Source organism: Apis florea, unplaced genomic scaffold (genome assembly GCF_048593485.1).
Source record: "Apis florea isolate Af1SG1 unplaced genomic scaffold, ASM4859348v1 contig_2899_pilon, whole genome shotgun sequence".
NCBI classification, from domain to species: domain Eukaryota; kingdom Metazoa; phylum Arthropoda; class Insecta; order Hymenoptera; family Apidae; genus Apis; species Apis florea.
In genome coordinates, this window is record NW_028256666.1 from 175,091 (window position 1) to 194,300 (window position 19,210).

The 19,210-nt window shown below is 28.1% G+C and overlaps 3 protein-coding genes across 8 annotated transcripts in view; 2 read left to right on the top strand and 1 right to left on the bottom strand.

Moving 5' to 3' along the window:
• LOC100867351 (growth factor receptor-bound protein 14) overlaps positions 1-2,189 on the top strand; it is a 53,500-nt gene extending 51,311 nt beyond the window's left edge. For all 3 annotated transcript variants that reach the window (XM_086907826.1, XM_086907828.1, XM_086907827.1), the window contains 2 exons: positions 116-209; positions 1,040-2,189. In XM_086907826.1, the coding sequence (XP_086763952.1) occupies positions 116-209; positions 1,040-1,348 (403 nt within the window). In that variant the 3' untranslated portion in view covers positions 1,349-2,189. The remainder of the gene's footprint in view (positions 1-115; positions 210-1,039) is intronic.
• A 332-nt stretch (positions 2,190-2,521) lies between these two features.
• On the top strand, positions 2,522-17,723 carry LOC100867233 (uncharacterized). 4 transcript variants are annotated; one of them, XR_015291974.1, is made up of 6 exons: positions 2,522-2,768; positions 4,073-4,399; positions 4,833-4,886; positions 10,014-10,171; positions 10,815-11,432; positions 17,117-17,723. XR_015291974.1 is itself a non-coding variant. In XM_012495489.3 (5 exons), the coding sequence occupies exons 2-5, from the start codon at positions 4,177-4,179 to the stop codon at positions 11,196-11,198; spliced, it is 819 nt and encodes a 272-aa protein (XP_012350943.2). In that variant the 5' UTR covers positions 2,522-2,768; positions 4,073-4,176; the 3' UTR covers positions 11,199-11,508. The 4 variants fall into 4 exon arrangements, 2 of the variants coding, with proteins under 2 accessions (XP_012350943.2, XP_086763956.1); XR_015291975.1 differs by lacking the exon at positions 2,522-2,768 and adding an exon at positions 3,834-3,951; XM_012495489.3 differs by lacking the exon at positions 17,117-17,723 and having other exon boundaries at positions 10,815-11,508.
• The window catches only part of LOC105737456 (metabotropic glutamate receptor), a 62,867-nt gene continuing 59,454 nt past the window's right edge, over positions 15,798-19,210 (bottom strand). Inside the window, exon 12 of the mRNA XM_086907824.1 lies at positions 15,798-17,356. Within this exon, the coding sequence (XP_086763950.1) occupies positions 16,962-17,356 (395 nt within the window). The 3' untranslated portion in view covers positions 15,798-16,961. The remainder of the gene's footprint in view (positions 17,357-19,210) is intronic.

Genomic DNA, 19,210 nt, shown 5'->3' on the forward strand with positions numbered 1-19,210 from the left:
AACAAATTGTTAATTTTAATGTTGAAATTTTGAATCTATCATTGGTCGTCGTCGTTGTAGATCCGTAGCTGTCGGTCTTAAAATACACTTGTACTATATCTTCTTGTTCTTTCAGCGTATTCCTGGTACGGGAAAGCAAGAGCAATTTGGGCGCATACGTGCTCACGTACAAGTACAGTGAGAAGGTATTCCACGCACAGATTCAGCCTGTAAGTATCTCTAGGTTCTTAACCTTTTGTTTGCAATGGATTACAAACTTTATCCAGAATTAACGATCAATGTAATATTGAGATAAATGTTTAAATATAGTGTAAATAATACACATATATGTAATAATAATAAATATTTAAAATATGTGATAATAACATTTAAAAATTGTAGTAATCATTTATATACGTTCTGGATATTAATATATTTGGGACAATTTTGAAAGCTTGATTCTAGTGGCCAAAATAAATACAAAGTTGATATAGAAAAATAAGTTAAGATTAGATGAAATGACACACAGATAAAGTGAGATTACTCTGTTATATCACTGTCTTTACTCTCTCATTCTATCCAATTTAAATTTTACAATTTAATAAATAAGTTTATAATTATTATAAATAATATTACAATATTTTTGCAAGTTTTTTCTGTAACTAACTTTTGTGCTTGTTGTTCTGTCTGTATGAATCCTCTAAAAATATCCCAACGAATAATACTTATACATTAATCTTATATAATTCTAATATACTTGAACACATTATAATTATTTATATATACGTTATAGGCGAATAATTTTCCGTATTAAATTTTCTTACTTCATTTTACATTTCTATTCTTCGTTTATCCTAGACAAGAAATTTATCATAAGTAAATAAAGCAACAAATCACGTGCTTCCTTCTTAGTCTTTCACTTGCGCGTGAGTAAGAGCTTCGTGGCCCTCCGGGGATATTCGCGAAGATCATAGGTTAAGAATCATAAATCTAATATGTTTCTCCATTCGTTGATCTCGCAATCCATCTTGATGATTATTACACGTTAAACTGATTTCAGGTTTTCGACGAGCGATGCAATTGCTGGCTGTACACTCTTGACAAAGGCATAACCCGTTTCTACGACCTGCTCCAACTGATCGAATTCTACCAATTGAACGCGGGCTGTCTGCCCACCCGGCTAACTCACTACGTGCAGAACGGCGTACCCGAGATGCTTCCCCTTCCTGTTCCTGTACCGTTGCAGCAGGAAGATGGCGGAGGGTCACCACCATCGCCTATCGAGCTCGATCGACGGCTGAGCAGTAACGTAGGTGGCGCCACTATCCCCATTTCTGCCGCTTATAACGCCGGACATAAGAGTATCTGAGGATAGGAATTCCAGCGGCCCGCCAGTGTCGAAGAGCGTCTCGTCACGGCCGACTGTTCCCTCGACTACGCTTCTCGACTGAACGGAATCGCAAACGAGAACAGGTCCGGTGACGCGAACGTTCGATCTGCGCGCTCGGGTTGCTGGAGTTTGTGTTTGTGCAGCTACAGTAAATGGAATTTGTAGCGTGAATTTTCTGTAGCCAGACAGAAAAGAGAGAGAGAGAGAGAGAGATAGAACGCCTCCTTGTGGCTAACGCTGTTAAAAAACAGGAAAAAAAAAAAAAAAAAAGAACAAAAAGAAGAGGAGAAAGAGAAATGATACAAATCGATACGATATGTATATGAAACCGATATATAATGAAAAGTGAGCAGAGCTTTGCGGGCTTGGACCGCAATATTACGCCCATCTTCGTTTCCTACTTCTCATTTCAGTTCACGCGTAACCGTAAATGGATTCGTTCGTTGTGGTTAACTGGTATTTCAAAAATCGGCTTTGATAGCGGTTAATCAATCCCGATTTTTCGAGTCGTGTGCCACGGCGCGATGCACGCTCGATTCATTGATCGATCGTGTTTACGAATCGATTTACAGATATGATAATTTTTTTTTCAAAGGAAGCGAGGATCAGGTGCAGTAGTAGTGGCATAAGGAAAGAAACGAGTATTCGTTATAGAGGTCACGTTATATTATTAAGACGATTATCATCGATGCAAATTACGATAAAATATATATTTTGTACGAACAAGTAGTAGGATAAAAAAGTCGATTCGCGATCCTTGAGATCTCGACGTCTATTCGACGAAGAACAATAAAATATAATCCATAACTGGAAAATCACATTTATCGCGTTCTTATTTTTTTCTTTTTCCTCACTCCATTTCTAGCTCTTTCCCCCTCCCCCAATGCATTTTCTTGGAAATGTCTCCTTTGATATATATATACTTCCCGATATGTTGTAACACGACAAAGGTCGACGTCGAACACTGTACCGTTCGCAACAGGTACGTACGTAGGATACGACTGTAATGGCCGAGAATGTATTCCGGCAGGTATCACGGCAGGCAGCAGGAGGAGGAGCATCGTCGTCTTTCGGCCAAGAAGAGAGAGAGAGAGAGAGAGGAGAAGGGGGATCGATGAACGTACGGAGAGGTGGAATTCAGGTGCGAGTCGTAGTTTGCTTCACGATCCTCAGTTTACCGTGACCAGTCGACGCGACGCAGTCTGATATTTACCCTCCGGTGCCTCGTTCTCTTTCTTTCCTTTTTTAAACATTGTCACGCGCCTCCCAGTTCAAAATCGACGAATAAAATCTCTCGGTATTGTCTCGTTCGTGCGATTACCGAAATGCGAATTGATTCGGCTCGATCTCGACAATACAGGGTACAACATTATCCACCGATTCGACGAATTTTTAGCAAGTAAGTTGCGTGAACACGCACCACCTGTTACGCATCGATCGATCGAATTCGAAACGCGTTCGACATTTTCTCGAAGGATCAATCGCTCCGAGAGAATTTTCATAGTCGGAGGATCCAACTCGTTTCGTCGAGGTAGCGAGACAGCGCATGCGCAAATCCTCGGACGAGGAACTCGGAATCATCGTTGATCAATTTAAAATCTTTTTTCGAGAATGGACACGCCAATTTTATTCCCTTTTTAAACGGTCAAATATTTCATTTCGTTCGAAGGGAAGAAGGATTAACGATCAAATACACTCGTTGTTGCCGCGAAAACCTCGTTTATTGAAGCGACGCCTCCGCCCTCGAGAACCGGTTCGGTGACATTCCCGTCGATCGTTCAAGCGGCTATAACTTTTATCCATAGAGAAACGGTTAGGTTCTCTCGATTCTCAAGGAATTATTTCAAGATGTTGGTCCATTGCTCGTTATTCGTTTCTAACAAATTTTCTTTTGCTCGTCGATAGAGTTCGTGCACCCACGTTACGGTACCAGGTACGACCGACCGGTTCCCCTTCCCTTCTCTTTTCTTCGTCCTGGCTGCTCTCTCTTTCTTTCCGTCCTTTTCTCTCTCTCTCTCTCTCTCTCTTTCTCCCTCTCCCTTTTCCTGCGTCCAGCATTACGCCATCCGAGCCGGACGACGATGGATCGAGGTATTCCATTCGGTAGAAACATTGGACATCGAAGGAGCGTGGACTCCCGGCGAGCGTGTAGAGTGACGCTTCGGAATTTCCACGCGGCGCGGCGTGGCACGAGGCGATCGAAACTCCACGAGGTCGAATCGGTCGGCGAGCCGACGATCGCGTTTCGAACTGTGGTCGTTCTCCGCGATACCACCGATGAGTCACACTACGCGTTCGCCTCGTTTCCCTCTCGCGCCCGTAACCACCGATCTTTTCTATCGCGCAGTCGAACAAAAATATTACACATGTACACGAAACGCTGTTTAAACGCTTGTTATTCAAACATTGAATGATATATATATATATATATATTTATTTATTAAGTTAAATTTTGAAAGTAAATATAGAAAGATATCAAATTAGTGATTTATTCGGTTCACTGTGAATATTTAGTTGATTCATTTTATTTATTACAGATATTATAAATATTGAATAAGATTAATGTTTCTATATTGCTCAAAGTAATTATTAAATTATTACCTTCGAAGCTTGAGTTTAATACATATTTTTTTTGCTCGATTCACTTTCATATATTCGTATACCAGTTTTAGAATTTTCGAAACGCATGCTTGGTTTTTGCAGGACGAGTATGTTTCCAACTCAGGACGGTTTTTTCGAGCATCGTTGACTTCGAATCTCGTATTCGTCGTAGGAGACGATAGCGCACACCGTGTCACGATACGAGGATGGATTCGACGACGACGACGACGAGGTTGTTGATCGTAGTGCTGTTGGTGATCGGCACCACGACCGCCGCGTTGAATCACGACGGAGCGAAGTGTGGTGAGAAGCATTGCTCCCCCATCGAGTATTGCAGTAGCTACGACAAAAGTTGCAAACCGTGTTCCTCCATTTGTAACAAGACTGCTCGCAACTATCTGCCCCAAGAGTGCTTCTCCGATTGTCAAGGTGAGCGTCGACGTTTTCTCCTCCGCTTGAAACTCGGTCGAATCGATATGTTTCGGAATCGATCGAGGAAAAAGCCAGGTAACAGCCGGGTCCCTTGCACCTGAAACACGAGGGGGTTCGAGTCCGTTGACTTTACACCTGACCACCGTCCCTCCGTCGACTTCCCCACACGCGACCAACCACGATGACTCATCCGACCTGCCTACCTGCCTACCTGCTTTCTTTTCTTTCCTCGTTCTTGCTTGCTCTCCCCCCTCCCTTCTTCTTCTTCTTCTTCTTCTTCGCTCGTCGCCCCACCTCTCGCCCCACCCCTCTCCTCGCCGTGCGAGCAACCGTCCCTTTTGAAACGTCCCGTTCGAAGTCATTCGAAAATATGTACTTTCGCTGCCGCGGAAAATTTTCTTCGCCCTCATCCTTCCTTTTCTCTTTCCAGTCTATCTTCATGACGAGCGATACGTTCTTCTGAATGAGTACGAAGAGTTGCGAGGTAAGTGAAATTTATCAAATTTATAAATGTTTTGTGAATATCGATTACACTGGTAAACAAAATTTTTGTTATCTGTTTTGTATTATATTTATAAATCTTGAATCTTTTCTTTGTTCTCTAAAAGGAATAAAATGAAAAGAGGTTCTTAGAAAAGGGGATCTCATATTTTAACACAGTTATATTTTAATAAGCTTAGAGACGTGCTTTTTTAAAAATTTTTTCTTGTATTGGACAAAATCTTAATGAAATAACATTGTTTTTATTAAAATTATCAGCATTTACAAACACTTTGTTGAACAACAATAAGTTGGTCAACAATGGAACGCTTTTGTTGTTGAAAACACGATTAAAATTTTGTTTTTTGCCAAAATTGTAGCATGAAATGAAACATTCATTTAAAATTATTTAAAATTAATAAAACAAAATTTTTATTTTTTTAAAATAAAAACTATTAATTTATATAAAATAATTATATATATATATATAATATTGAAGTTAAAAAATGCAGAGATAAGTAGACAAGTTTTTTTTATAGAACTTAATAATAATCACAAATATATAAATTATTTTTTTTTTTGTACAATTTTGTACAAACAAACAGCATATTATGAATTTGGGAAAGAATAAATATACATTAAGACAAACATTATAAAAAATTTTATTTTACAAAAGAATTACTATTTACATTATTATTTGAGATAAAAAGTCGATTAACTTTTCAAAGAAACTCTCTTTGTATTTTCTCTTTGTTATCTCTTTCATATGATGATAATTGTTTTCCAAGAAAATACATGGCAAACTCGTCATCATCATATTTTTCGTATTTGAATTGTATTATTTGAAACATATGTTTGATGCCATATGAAAAAAATTATTACGACACATGAAAATTATTGTTAACTCAAAATAAAGTGTAAGAATTGTATAATCCAATGTTTTATTCATTAATTGTTAATTAAAAATAAAAATTTCGATGATTCATATCATTTTTTCATTTACATTTTTTGTTTCCATTTTGGCTAACTTTTTCTATCAGTACATATAAGATTGTACAATTTATAAATATTAAATTGTAGATCGTTCAAAAATTATGCATAATAGAAATGAATGAATAGATTGTTTGAATCCAGCATAAAAAATATAATTAAAATTCTACATGATAAAGAGAAAACAAAAATTTTGTAAAATCAATGTTAACAGCGATTTTCAACTTTATCTCACAGCACACACAAATTTATTATAATAAAATTCTATGGTAAAAAAATATATTTATACTATTCAAAAGTTATATAGAAATAGTTATATTCTTAGTTATATACGAAATAAAAAATCTTTTGCAAATACTATAAAAATATAATAAATTATAAAAAATGTTATAATAAATATTTAGTTTGATAACTATTTTAAGCAGAGAAAAATTAACAAAATTTATTTTGATAAAACAAAAATTTTCTTACATTCATTTAACATTTTATCGTTTTCCTTTTCGTTTTATCTTATTTTATTATCTAAGAAAATTTGATTTGTAATAAATAAATTTAATATATATAATTTTTTATGTTTTTATTTGAAATTTTTTTACGAATTCTTTTGTGAATTCTTGAATAATAGTGTACATGTAGAGTATTCATGCTATTAATTCTTAACATTTTTTTTTAAATTGAAAAAAAAAATTGGAAAAATTAAAAGCTTCATCCTTTCTTTATGCATAACTTGATAACAAGATAAATCTTTTAAATTTATAATGCTATTATTATATGAAATGACGATCGTGAATTTTAAATTGATTTCCATATTTCTTTTTTATATTTTATAATAAAATAAATTCAGCAATTTGATAATGCAGCGATTTTTTTTTTTATTTCATGATAATATTCATATAAAATTATGTACGTGAGAAAATGAATTATATTTCTTAAAGTGAAATATTTGTGAATAATTTCTAAAGAAAAATAATATATTTTTTTATTTTTGTTTCAAAGTAGAAATAAAATATTGAAAAATTTAGAATAGAAATATTTATTACTTTACTTTAATTTACACAAATAAAACATAAAAGATATTAAGTATAACTATTGGACTTTTTATACACAGTACATTTATTGAAAATTTCTTAATAATAAATTCTAGTAGAAAAGACGAATTCTTTTTACAAATATTTTTCATATTATATATGTTTATATATGCAATATTTTATATATAAAATGAATATATTATTTATATTTTTCTTCTAATAATCAATAATTTTTTATTCGTATAACACAATTTAATATTACAATTATAATTTTAACTATGTATTCTATATAAAACTTCTGATATTAGAGATATCATAAAAATTTATTAATAATTGTTACATGATATCTTATAGAAAATTATCTGTCCAGCTCAAAAAATAGTGAGAAAATTTTTATATAGTTTTATATAATTTTAAACAATATCATTAGAATTTAGATAAAATAAAATTATTACATATTTTTTTACGTATTAGTTGAATACTTGTTGTTAATTGCATAAAAATCTTGTGATAAGATTTAACGAGTAAAGAAGCAATTGATATTCGTGAAACAAAATTCTTCTTTCGCGTCTTCAACTTTTGAAGTTGATATGTCTTCGACGAATCAAAATCTAATTAAAAAATTCGTGAAATTCCACGATTTTGTCACCGAAAATAAATTACTTTTCACATTCTCCTACTCATTTTTCTTTCACTATCGCTCACTCATTAAATTTTATCACATAATGGGTTAAGCTCTCTTTAAAGTCTTGGCAGGCGCTACCATGAAATGTTAAAAAAAGAATACGCGTATTAATTTAAAAAAAATTTATGATATCGTCGTTTCATAGTTATCATTGTAAATTTAAAAAATTTATTCTTATTACATTTATTACGTTATTTATAAAATTAAATCGAGTGAAATTTTTGTCTTGTTCATCTTTTGAAAAAATATTATTTGTAGCAAAAAACAATGGGACGAAAAATTCTTAGAAAAAAAAGTTTTTTCTTCGTTTAAAGTTTAAAAAAATAAAAAAGACATCGAACTTCATTTTGAAATATCACTTTTTTTTAAATGAAAATAATTTTTTTGTTTAATAGAATAATTAATAGAAATATCAGATAAGAATAAACAAAGATAATATATATATATCGATTTTCAGTTTAAAAGTATATGCATTGTTAAAAAAATTATACATTAACTTATAAATTAAGTATTAAAAATTCTTAATATATTATATGGTTTATTTTAACGCAATAATTCTTTAGGCAGAAATTTTTATTATTTATTTAAACATCAGATCAATGCCATTTTGACAACAGAATATTCACAATCATCCTTCAAATTCATTATCGTGAAAATAACTATAATTTTGTATCGAAACAATTAATTGATTTGAAATATAGTTGCTTATTATACAATTAGATATATCATTCAGATCTAGATGTTTTAAGAAATTTTCAAATTTACATCACTTTAATTAATTACTTTTTGAAATTATTGAAGAAATATTTCATAAAAAAAAAAAATAAATAAACGTATTTGCAATTAAACGATTTATTTAACATTTCAATAAATTATTTAATTTTAAGATAAAAATAATTAATATATTTTTAATATATATATATATATATATATATATATATATATATATCAAATATTCATATTATTATTATTATTGTTATTATATGTTAGAGATAATGGGATATAAAAAATATATTTTTATTTTCTCAAATAAAGAATATAATCTCAATTGAAATATATTACTTATGCATTTGCTCAAACAATAATAAAATTAAAAATTAACAAATATTATAAATAGTTTTATTTTTAAATTATTTTTAAAAATTTGAATTAAATTTATATCATTATATATGTGGTATTTTTTTTTTTTTTTTTTTTTTATATTACTTGAAATAAATTCCGCACAATTTAGGATGACTTTGTTCATTTTTTAATAAGACGAGAATTATAAGGTAGCCGCAAATTACAAAGTAAATGTTGTTTATCTCATAATTGTTTAAAATAATTATCTAAGAAATAAATTTTTATTTTTTGAATTATCTTAAATAATTTATTTCAAATTATTTTAAATAATGTCATTTTTCACAAGTATCTAATAGATAATCTTAAATTTTAATAGATAATATTATGTAAGAATTTATGTAAATTAATATGTGAAATATACATATATTATTTATTATATGTTTACGATAAAATATTTTACGATTATTTTAACATTTATTTACTTTGCCAAATTTAAAATTAACGTATAATTACACTCGAAATTATTATTTTAAACAAATTGATATTCTGTCAAATAACATTGAAAATAAATTATTTCAAATAGTTTATCTTTTGTTCCAATCTTAAATAAATTTAGTTACAACATATCGGTTAAAAATCGCTGTTCTAAAACAATTTATATATGTATTATATATATATAGATGCTGTATTATTACATATTGCAATGGAACTATCGATACAAACGAGAGATTTAAGTCAATTGCTCATATGACACCATACGAAACATCTACTATCATATTATTATAAGTGAATCATTGACTTAACCTCTCAATATCATATATCTCATAAAATATCGTTTCTTCACAAATATTGTTTATTTTATAATTATTTAAAATAATTATCTACGTAATTTTAAATTATTTTAAATAATTTATGTTAAATTGTTTTAAATAATACAATTTTTCATAAATATCTACATTTTTAATAGATGATAAAATCCTAGAATCCGTCATTCTTTATGATATATATCGTACCATATTGATTTTTTGACCTTATATCCTCATCGAATTAATAACCAATAAATATCTAAATATAATGTACTATATAAGAAATCTTTTACTCATAATGTCAAACAGTATGAAAGAGTAAAGTATAGTATAGTAATATGTACCATACAATGTAGAAAGGACGTTTCTAGTAATTCTGAAATTAAAAAAAAGAGAGAGACAATTTCGTGGAATCTATTTATACAAAAGTATGCTTTTAAAATTCCAATTCGATTTTTATTGTTAAGCTGTTAAATCCATTAATCTTTGCAACATGTAATCAGCGTCTATAGGGCTTACTTAAAAAAAAAGAGAAATATAAAATGTTTATAAATCGATAGGAGAGGTTGGAAGACTATGGATTCTAGTCTCGATATCCATCACGATAGCTTGCATATCGTTTCTGTTGACTCTCTACCTGATGTTCGCGAGAAAACTCACACGATGGGAAAAGATGCGAGCTGCTGTAGGACGAACTTTCGCTAGTAAAAAGATAAAGGTGAGTCAGAAATAAGTCTAGTATTATATAAGTATAGTATAAGTATTTTAAATAAGAAATAAAAATATCTTTTATTTAAAAAGTATTTACTTAATTAATATTTAGATATAATAAATTTGAAATGATTTATTATAATATATTGATTAAAATACTAGTTGAAGTAATTATTTAATTTTACGAATATATATTTCAATTTCAATTATGTATATTTTAATATGAATATAAATTAAACATTTAAATTAAATATTTTTTCTATCATACAACAAAATATAATTTTATCGTCTTCAAGTATTAAAATCTTGTTCAGCAATTATAACTATATATCAATAATTATTTTAATATATTCATATTAAACAAATAAACTTAATAAAATATTAATATTCACATAAGTTTATTTATTAATCAAATTATTAAAAAAGAATTATTATTAATAATTTCATTTAATTTAATTTAAATAAATATTTTCTATTGTTATATTTATCAATATAATCTTAAAATAAATCAATAAATACTATATTTCATTTTAATAAAACGATTTCAATATTAATTTTTATTTGAAATATATCTATCTATCATTGACAATCAAGTTACTCGATTAGCGAATTTTTATTATGCTAATTCGACGAATATTTTCCTTTTGCAGAGGATGTCGAGCAATAACAACGACAACAACGTGGGTAAAACCAACAATAATAACAATGATCGTAACAGAGCAACGCTCCAAGATCCGGAATTAGGCACATCAAAGCAAAACGGATTGAAATTAACGATGCCTACAATCAGCGCGAGCGTGGCTCCATCTCGATATTCAGAGAACGAAACCAGACATGGAAACGGAAGTTCAGCCGGAAGTGGGAGCGGCAGTGGGACTGCAGTCAGTAATGTGACACCAAACACCACCAGCACCTCACTCTCGAGAAGGCATCCAAGCGAGGACACTACTCTCGATTACGCTTATGACAATCCAGCGATGACACCAAGCCCGGAATCCGTCCAATTAAGAACGAAGCGTGAGAGTTCCTTTTAAACTCGAATCGAAATCGAATCGATTCGTGTGTTCCATTCGGATAATAACTGTGACAGTTTATTGAAAAAGTAATCTCCTCACCGATTTTAACGAGCTTGAAGTAGTGTTTAGTAGTGTATAGAGTGGTATATAGTGGTAATAGATATGTGTATAGAATAGACTTTTAGGAACGCGAGAAGAAAACTAGGAGATATGAAGCCACCTGTATATATAAATTAGTGGTGCACTCTACAGGCAAGTTGAGTTATTAGTAGTTATTAGTGCTATTTGAAGTTATTTGACATATTAATATAGATTCAATAAAATTCAATTTTGTTTTCGGTTTCAATATCGCAAAATTTTAGGAATCAATCAATGCTAATTATAAATGAAATATGAGATTTTTAATATGTACGTAGAAATGTTTGAATTTCTCAAGTTTTTTCGTTGTCTTGATAACATTTTTTATCCTACAGTGATGGAAAAACGAATGAAAGGAAATCAAAGAAAATAAAAGATATATTATATATAGGTAACAATATTATTATAATCAATTTAATATCATTTTTAAGTATATCGTGATTGATCTCATTTTCATCAGCAAAATTATACGAGGGATAAACATATTTTTATAAAAAAGAAATCAAAATTATATCCTAACTTATTATGTTTGAATGCCAACAGAAATGCTTGGAATTACCGAATTGGGTACATTGAATTGTACAATTGACTGAGTCTAAGATTTCCTTATTGCGATAGCAATCTATTATGGAGATACACGTTGTTAAGGACATTTTGAGGAATTTCTTTTATATAAGCGGTCGACCTTGATTTTTGAGTTATATGAGTTATACGTTTTAATTTTGTATAGTATAAAAATATTTTTTACACTATTATATAGTGTTTTCGCATTTTTGCATAGTATGTATTTGTTATGTATATAAGTAATATCCAACTTATCTTAAATCATTTTTCAATAAATTTTTCTTTCTTTTAAATTAGATAAAAATATAATCAGGCATACAATGAATATGTCTAATATATATATATATATCTAAAAATTATCTGACTTGCTACATTTGAATATCGTTTAATAATATTATAATATCATTAAATATATATATTTATTTTTAAAAAAATATACTTACAGAAGAAGAACTCTCGACTTCTTAATAAAAATCATCTAACATACTCGTAGTGTGAAAAATATTTTTAACGTACAACTCGAAAACTGAAACAACTAACCAATCGATTATATTGTACGTATGGAAAAAGTTGCTGAAAATGTCCTTAATCAATATATTTCAGACTCATTGAAATCAGTGAGGAAGTTTATGAGCTTTTCAACAAAATCATCTTAATTTGTAAATAGAATATTTCTAAGTACTTAATCGCGCTCGTCCATGCGAGAAATCGCGCGACTTCACGCAGATCCTTATCAGCCATTCCGTCCATAATGAAAGGCCTTTCGAGCGAGCGTTGGCCAGTGGCTATAACGAGGTCAACCTTCGCATAGGTCAGCAACGGTGCACCGACCGATCGATCGAGGAACAAGCGCCACGCTCAATTCAAATGCTCAAACCCTTGAGTTTTTTTACTCGTATCGCGTCTTTCGGACAATTGCGCGCGTTTCTCTCTTTCTCTCTCTATTTCTTTCTTTTTTATAAACATAGATAATAGATGATATTAAAATTAAAAGCTGGTTAAGTATTCGAAAATTGAACTTAATGAAATTGATTTTTAATCGAATGTAACTTGAGTTTAGAGTTTTCTTTCTAAAGTACAATAATGCCCGGTTAACAGAATTAAGTTAGAATGTATCAATTATCCAAAGATAATTGTTAAAAATATTTTGAAAATTATTGATGGTTTTTTTTTTTTGTAGATTTCGAGAAGAATATTTTCTATAAATAAGAATGGAAAAAAGTATTTATCTTTTATGATACATATCTAAAGTTTTTGAAATTGATTGACGAGATAATAGAAGCAAGTGTTCAAGAGATCTATTATTAACAGTTATTACTTATCAACTGATTGTTATTTATTCATCTTCAGCAGTGAATTGATGTCATTAATTTATAGTTATTTTTAGTAAAAGATATATCAAAATCGCCTAGTAAAAAATATACAGTAACAAATTATTCTTTATAAAAATATTTTTTTTTCAATTGCAAGGAAATCTGTGAATCGGATTATGTGTCGATTAAATGCATTTATTTATGTCTGATGCGTTGTTTTCTTGGATCGACTTCAGAGACACATTTGAAAAATTAAAGTTTCAATTTCAGAAATTAGTAGATATAACTTCACGACGATTAAATGGGCAGAAAGTGCAATTAACAGGACACTATCGAATATAGAAAAGAATAATAAATGAAAAAAAAGAAGAAGTTTAAGAATCAAAATGATATTGTGTGTTGTATAATGGAAATCTTCTTTAAATAAAAATGAATAGTATTTGTACTCTGAATTAGTGATCAACTTAATCAGTATTGAAACATTAGTATTCCAGGAGCTAGTTACAAATATTTTTATAAGTGAAATCATGAAAGTGATGTGTTTCTATAATGTTGTAATAATAGTTTTATGACTTCTAATTTTTCATATAATCAAAAGTATTTTGATCATGAAAAAGTTATATACTGCTGTAGATCATTTCGCGTAATTATCCAATTTTTATTTTCACAGGATCAAAGTGATAAAATATATCAAAAGGACGCTCAAAAATGAAAGATATTTATGTGAATTTACACGTTATGGAATTTCCAAGTGCAATTTATGTTTGAACATTTGAAAGTGAATGTTGATATTGAATGATTTGAATATTTGAAGATGAATGTTAAGAATGATCGAATAATTAGTATAGAAAATGTTTAAAAAGAGGAAGCTTTAGTAATAATAAATGGAAAGTATCGATATCATTAAAAATCTAATTCAAGATTAAATCTAAAATAAATTGTCTCATATTTTTCTTCCATTTTTATAGCTCAGAAATGAAATTAGATGAAATTAGAAACATTTATGTAAATTTGTAATTTATTTGTGATTTTTTTCAAGATGCAATTTTTAAATATTCGAAGATAAATATTAAGTTAAAATGTTGTAATAAATTATAGACGATATAAGCAGGCTTGCTAAAAAAAATTCATTTTCATGCAAAGAAACTAGTTGCTTAGTTATTGGTTTTTTTTTATTCGTTATTCTTTAATTTTCTAAATAATTTGGCTAGTTCATTAATTATATTATTCCTACTATTAAGTATATAGTTTAAAACTGTTAGTTTTGAAATAAATTAAACATTTAAGATCTGAAATAAGGAATTGCTTATTATCTAGTTGTTTATTGTCAAATACATTATTCAATTTGATTTTATTCTGAAATGGTAAAGTTATTAACAACTTTGTTGCAACGTTATTTTTTTAGAAAAGAATGGAATAATACCCTGTCACCAAGCGATTTTTATCATACATGAAGATTTATTTTGGCTTCTTTCACAGATCTCTCATTTTATGAGCTTTTTCAGGCAACTTCAAATAAAGAAAAATGAACTGCCAATTTTGAACAAGAAAACAACTGCTTATTTCAGATCAAAACTGTTTTATTTTCTTTCATTTTTTCTACAAAGAAAATTTTTACAAAAATATTGTAAAGTGATGAAAAATGGAAGAAGATGCCTTCATAGTAAAAATAAGATAATTGGAAAAAGATGTCCAAGATTTTTTAATTTTAAATTTCTAAATATTTACAGGATCTTGAATTTCTTTCCTCCTTCTTACATAATGTAATCATTAGACTAGTAATTTATATACTACTTAATAATTATGTACTTAATAATTGATAAATTCAATAAGAGATTCTATATTGACCGAAAGAAAGAGAAACAGAGAGAGAGAAAGAATTTATTCGTGAGGTGAACCTCGCTAACCTTAGGATAATAAATCCCGTACAACAATCGTTATAAATCGTTTTGTCTCGTTCAGCGTTTGTTCGATCTTCCTCGTCGTGGATATTATTGTAGATTACATAATTATCGACAACGAGAAATCGATGTCTTCCAACGAAATGAAATGAAATCATTTCTGTTCGAGTCAAAAAAGAAAAAAAAAAAAAAAAAAAAAAAAGAAAGAAAGAAAACATTCATTTGTATCGTTTGCAGATATTTTTAGTTTTAAGATGTTTTCCGTTATTAAATAAATGCAAGTGTGCACATGAGATTTACAACTTTGATGATTGATTTTATTTTCTCTCTTTATTACATGTATTTCATCAATAGAAATAGGTAAGAGCAGAGTAAAGTAATAAGATGAAAGAAAATTGGGAAAAGAAAAAAAAATAGATGTAGTTCAGGATTGTTTCAGCTTTGGATTAGGTTGATAGAAAAAATAATTGACTGTTTAATTTGCAAATTATTAAATTTATATTGACTTATAATGAATAAAATATTTTATTACGATTTAATAAAAATGACAAAATATTATCATTATTATTTAAAAAAAAAAATGCAAAATTTGTTTTTATTGTTTGTTCTATATTTAAGTTTTGCGGTAACAAATAGATTTTAAAATTTCTTTGTTATTAATTAAACATGACAAGTATTTCATTTAAATGAAAACAATTGAATACATTTCTCACAAGAAATTCCAATTATAAGAAAAATAAAAATTATTTGTATATATTATACGATTAATTTTTACGTAGATAGATTTAACATGTAAAAAATATACAGAATATTTCATTTTAATTTTTTGGATTATTTTCTAATTATTTTTTAAATTATAGATAATTTAAAAAAATTGTCTGGAATAGAATTACTTTAAGAAAGATATTTTATAATAATCACAAATGTATAAATTTTTTCTAATGACAATTCTTTACATGAATTATTTTAAAAAATCTGATGGTTGCCAAGTACAGTGATTTTTCAATAATTTTTTTGTTAAATAAAATAAAAAACATAATTCATTAATATTTTGATAGTCATTATACGAATTGTTGCTTTTAGAATTATTATCGATCCATATTTTCTTGTAAAAAAATAACAAATTGCATTAATCAGTGAAGAAAAATTATATGATTCCATTTAAAAAAATATATGATCTTTATATATTTATTTATAAAAAAAATTAATATTTAATTTAATAATAATATTTATGCTTATAATATATATTTTTTTTACATTAAATATTTTCATAAAACTTTTTTCTTTTTATAATTTTTATTTAACCCTTTCGCTACGACTTCTCCGCTGCTGAACAAGCCGCCTCACCAAAAATGTGCACGGTGCTCAAGAAAGATCGTCAATGATCGCGTTTATGTCTCACGATTCGAGTTGTTTTGACGGTGTTTGAAAAAAAAAAAAATTAATAAAAACAAAATATCGATGCTACATTTCATACGGAGAAAGATATTCGATGCTCCAATCATTCGTCGTACAATACGCGACATCTTATGCAGAGCGATTATAGTCACCTGTAGTAGTTAAAGGGTTAAACAAAGCACTCTGTATTTCTATTTTACAAAATTCTATTATTTTCTATTAATATAATATTAAATATGATTAAATTATTATAATTTTATATATATATTTTTTTTTATTCCTTTTATCTCAAATCATTTATTGAGATCCTCATTTATTGAATGTAACTTATGATATTCAGATTTTTCATAAAGTTCCAATCTTGATAATAATATAAAATTGCAGAAAAGAAACGTATCTTTTTATCTAAAATTATCATAATTTTAGAAACGATATTATTTTAAAATCTAGTCTATTACAGAGAAATTTTATTGGATTGGAAATGATAACGATTTCGATCGATCACGGTCGATAATGAAGGGCAAGGCAGGTGGCAGCTCTAGCGTGATTGGCGTAGAAGGCGTTGTTGGGTAAGACGAGCCAGCATGTCTGGCCATCACTAATTCTCTTGTGTTTTTTTCAGGCTTGATCAACACCACGTAGACTTTTGGGAGAAACAAGCAAATCAATTGCACCAATCCGTTCAGTGACAGTGAAAGAGCCAATGTGATTACTTTAACGACATTCCTAGTCGATGCCAGATACAGAGGCACAAATGCCAACCATAATATAATTGTTGCATAATTTGCGAATGCGATACATCGAGTCTCGTTGAAGCCTTCCGGACATTTTCTTGTTTTGATTGCATAGAACGTGGACGCAACTGAAACAATGGAGAAAACAAAAAAATGAAATAAATAGTAAAGCAAATTATACGTGATAAAGTATATAAGTATATAAATATTAAAATAAACGAATTGAATCAAAGTAATTGAACAAAGATGTTCGTGTTATTCGTATAATAAAAATGTATCGATTGCAGTTACATTCAACAGTCAAATTAGTTAGAGACTGCGAAATTATTTAATATTATTTTTTCAATGATTTCGTACTTATAATTATTTCAACAATAGATTAAATTGTTTTATTTTAATCTAGTTGATTCGACATATCCAAATACAATTGTTTTATATTAATAACAACGGTAATTTTATATCAAATTGGAATAAAAAAAAATTAATTGTTTATAACTTGCTTTTAATTCTATTCATTTTTATTCATATTTTTATTGATAACAAATATTACTACAATCCTATATTATTCTGTTTTTTTTATTTAAATATTTTAAAATTGAAAATACAATGCTATATCTCATTGCATTACGTGCATTTTTTTATTAATTCAAATTATTGCATTTGAAATCCACATATAATAAATTCTTATCAATATAAAAATATAAAAAAATAATTAAATGAATTGAAATCTATTATTAGATTTGTGAAACTTAAATCCAAAACTATCGAAATTCAGAATGCTAATTTTTTTTCTGTTTCTTTTCTTTCTTCCTTTTTTATGTAATAAAAAAATTTTTATTTGTAAAAATTTTCAAATTCAAATTTATAACTAACCATTAATAAAACTAATCATTTTCTTAGCTTGCAAAAAAAGTCTGTATTTTTATATTTATTTTGTATTTTCTTACATAGAAACTATTAGAATAAAATCAATTTATTATTTAAATAAAAATTAATTCAGATTTTCATAAATTGTGAAGAATTATATAAATTATTCTTTACTTGGTTTGAAATTTCGAATTATAAAAATATTATGAACAATTATTATAAGCAAAAAGTTTTAAAATTGAATTAAAATTGAAACTGTTTGAACTTTGAAGACTTTTAAGATTTCACATCTCTAATGAAAATTATTTCTAAAATTCTAATGAATCGTTTCATTCTATCTCTCCATTTAATATTTTTATTACATATAGCTCAATAAATAAATTTCAAATGACATCTTTTTGCATAATAATTTTTATATATATATATATATTTTTTTTTTTTGTATCTAGAATAATAATAACCAAATAGCCAAAAATTGGACACAAATATATTAACACCCTGTATACGACAAAAACTCTCATGTATTATATCTTGGTGTTAATAACAGTTACTGTAAGGTAATATGGGACAATACGAGGTAAAATGAGAAAATGTTTACAAACAATTTAAATAGTACAGTACTTTCGTGATCGTATCAGTGGGTATAAGAAAGAGCATTAGTCATCGAATATCTGTGTTAGAGAGCATATGTCTTACGAGTTACGATATTATTATAATTTTCAAAAGAAGAATATAAATAGAAATTTAAAGAACTAAAAGTTAATGCCAGTTTTTTTTTTTTTATATTTTGTTTCATCAAAAAAGGTGAGTTAGCCTTCTTTCATACATGGATTTGTGTGCATTTCACACAATTTTTTCACACGATGATTTATATGCGATATATAATAAAGAATAATTAGTATTTATATTTGATGAAATGATAAATATTCGACAAAAAATTGTCGATATTTTAAACTGTTAATATAACTTCGTTAAAAAAAAAAAAAAAGTCGTATAACAAAGTAAACAGCCTCAAAATTCATTTCAATTTCAACTTTTATCAGTTCATTTTTTTCATAAATGTTTTTATATCATTAATAAACAGAAAGATAAATATATTTTTCTTTTTTTCTTTG

Bases quoted from the DNA above. Each gene is read 5' to 3' on its own strand.
- LOC100867233 (XM_012495489.3), top strand. From the start codon at position 4,177: ATGGATTCGACGACGACGACGACGAGGTTGTTGATCGTAGTGCTGTTG. The intron at 4,400-4,832 runs GTGAGCGTCGAC...TTCTCTTTCCAG, and splicing joins GTGCTTCTCCGATTGTCAAG to TCTATCTTCATGACGAGCGA. The intron at 10,172-10,814 runs GTGAGTCAGAAA...TTCCTTTTGCAG, and splicing joins TCGCTAGTAAAAAGATAAAG to AGGATGTCGAGCAATAACAA.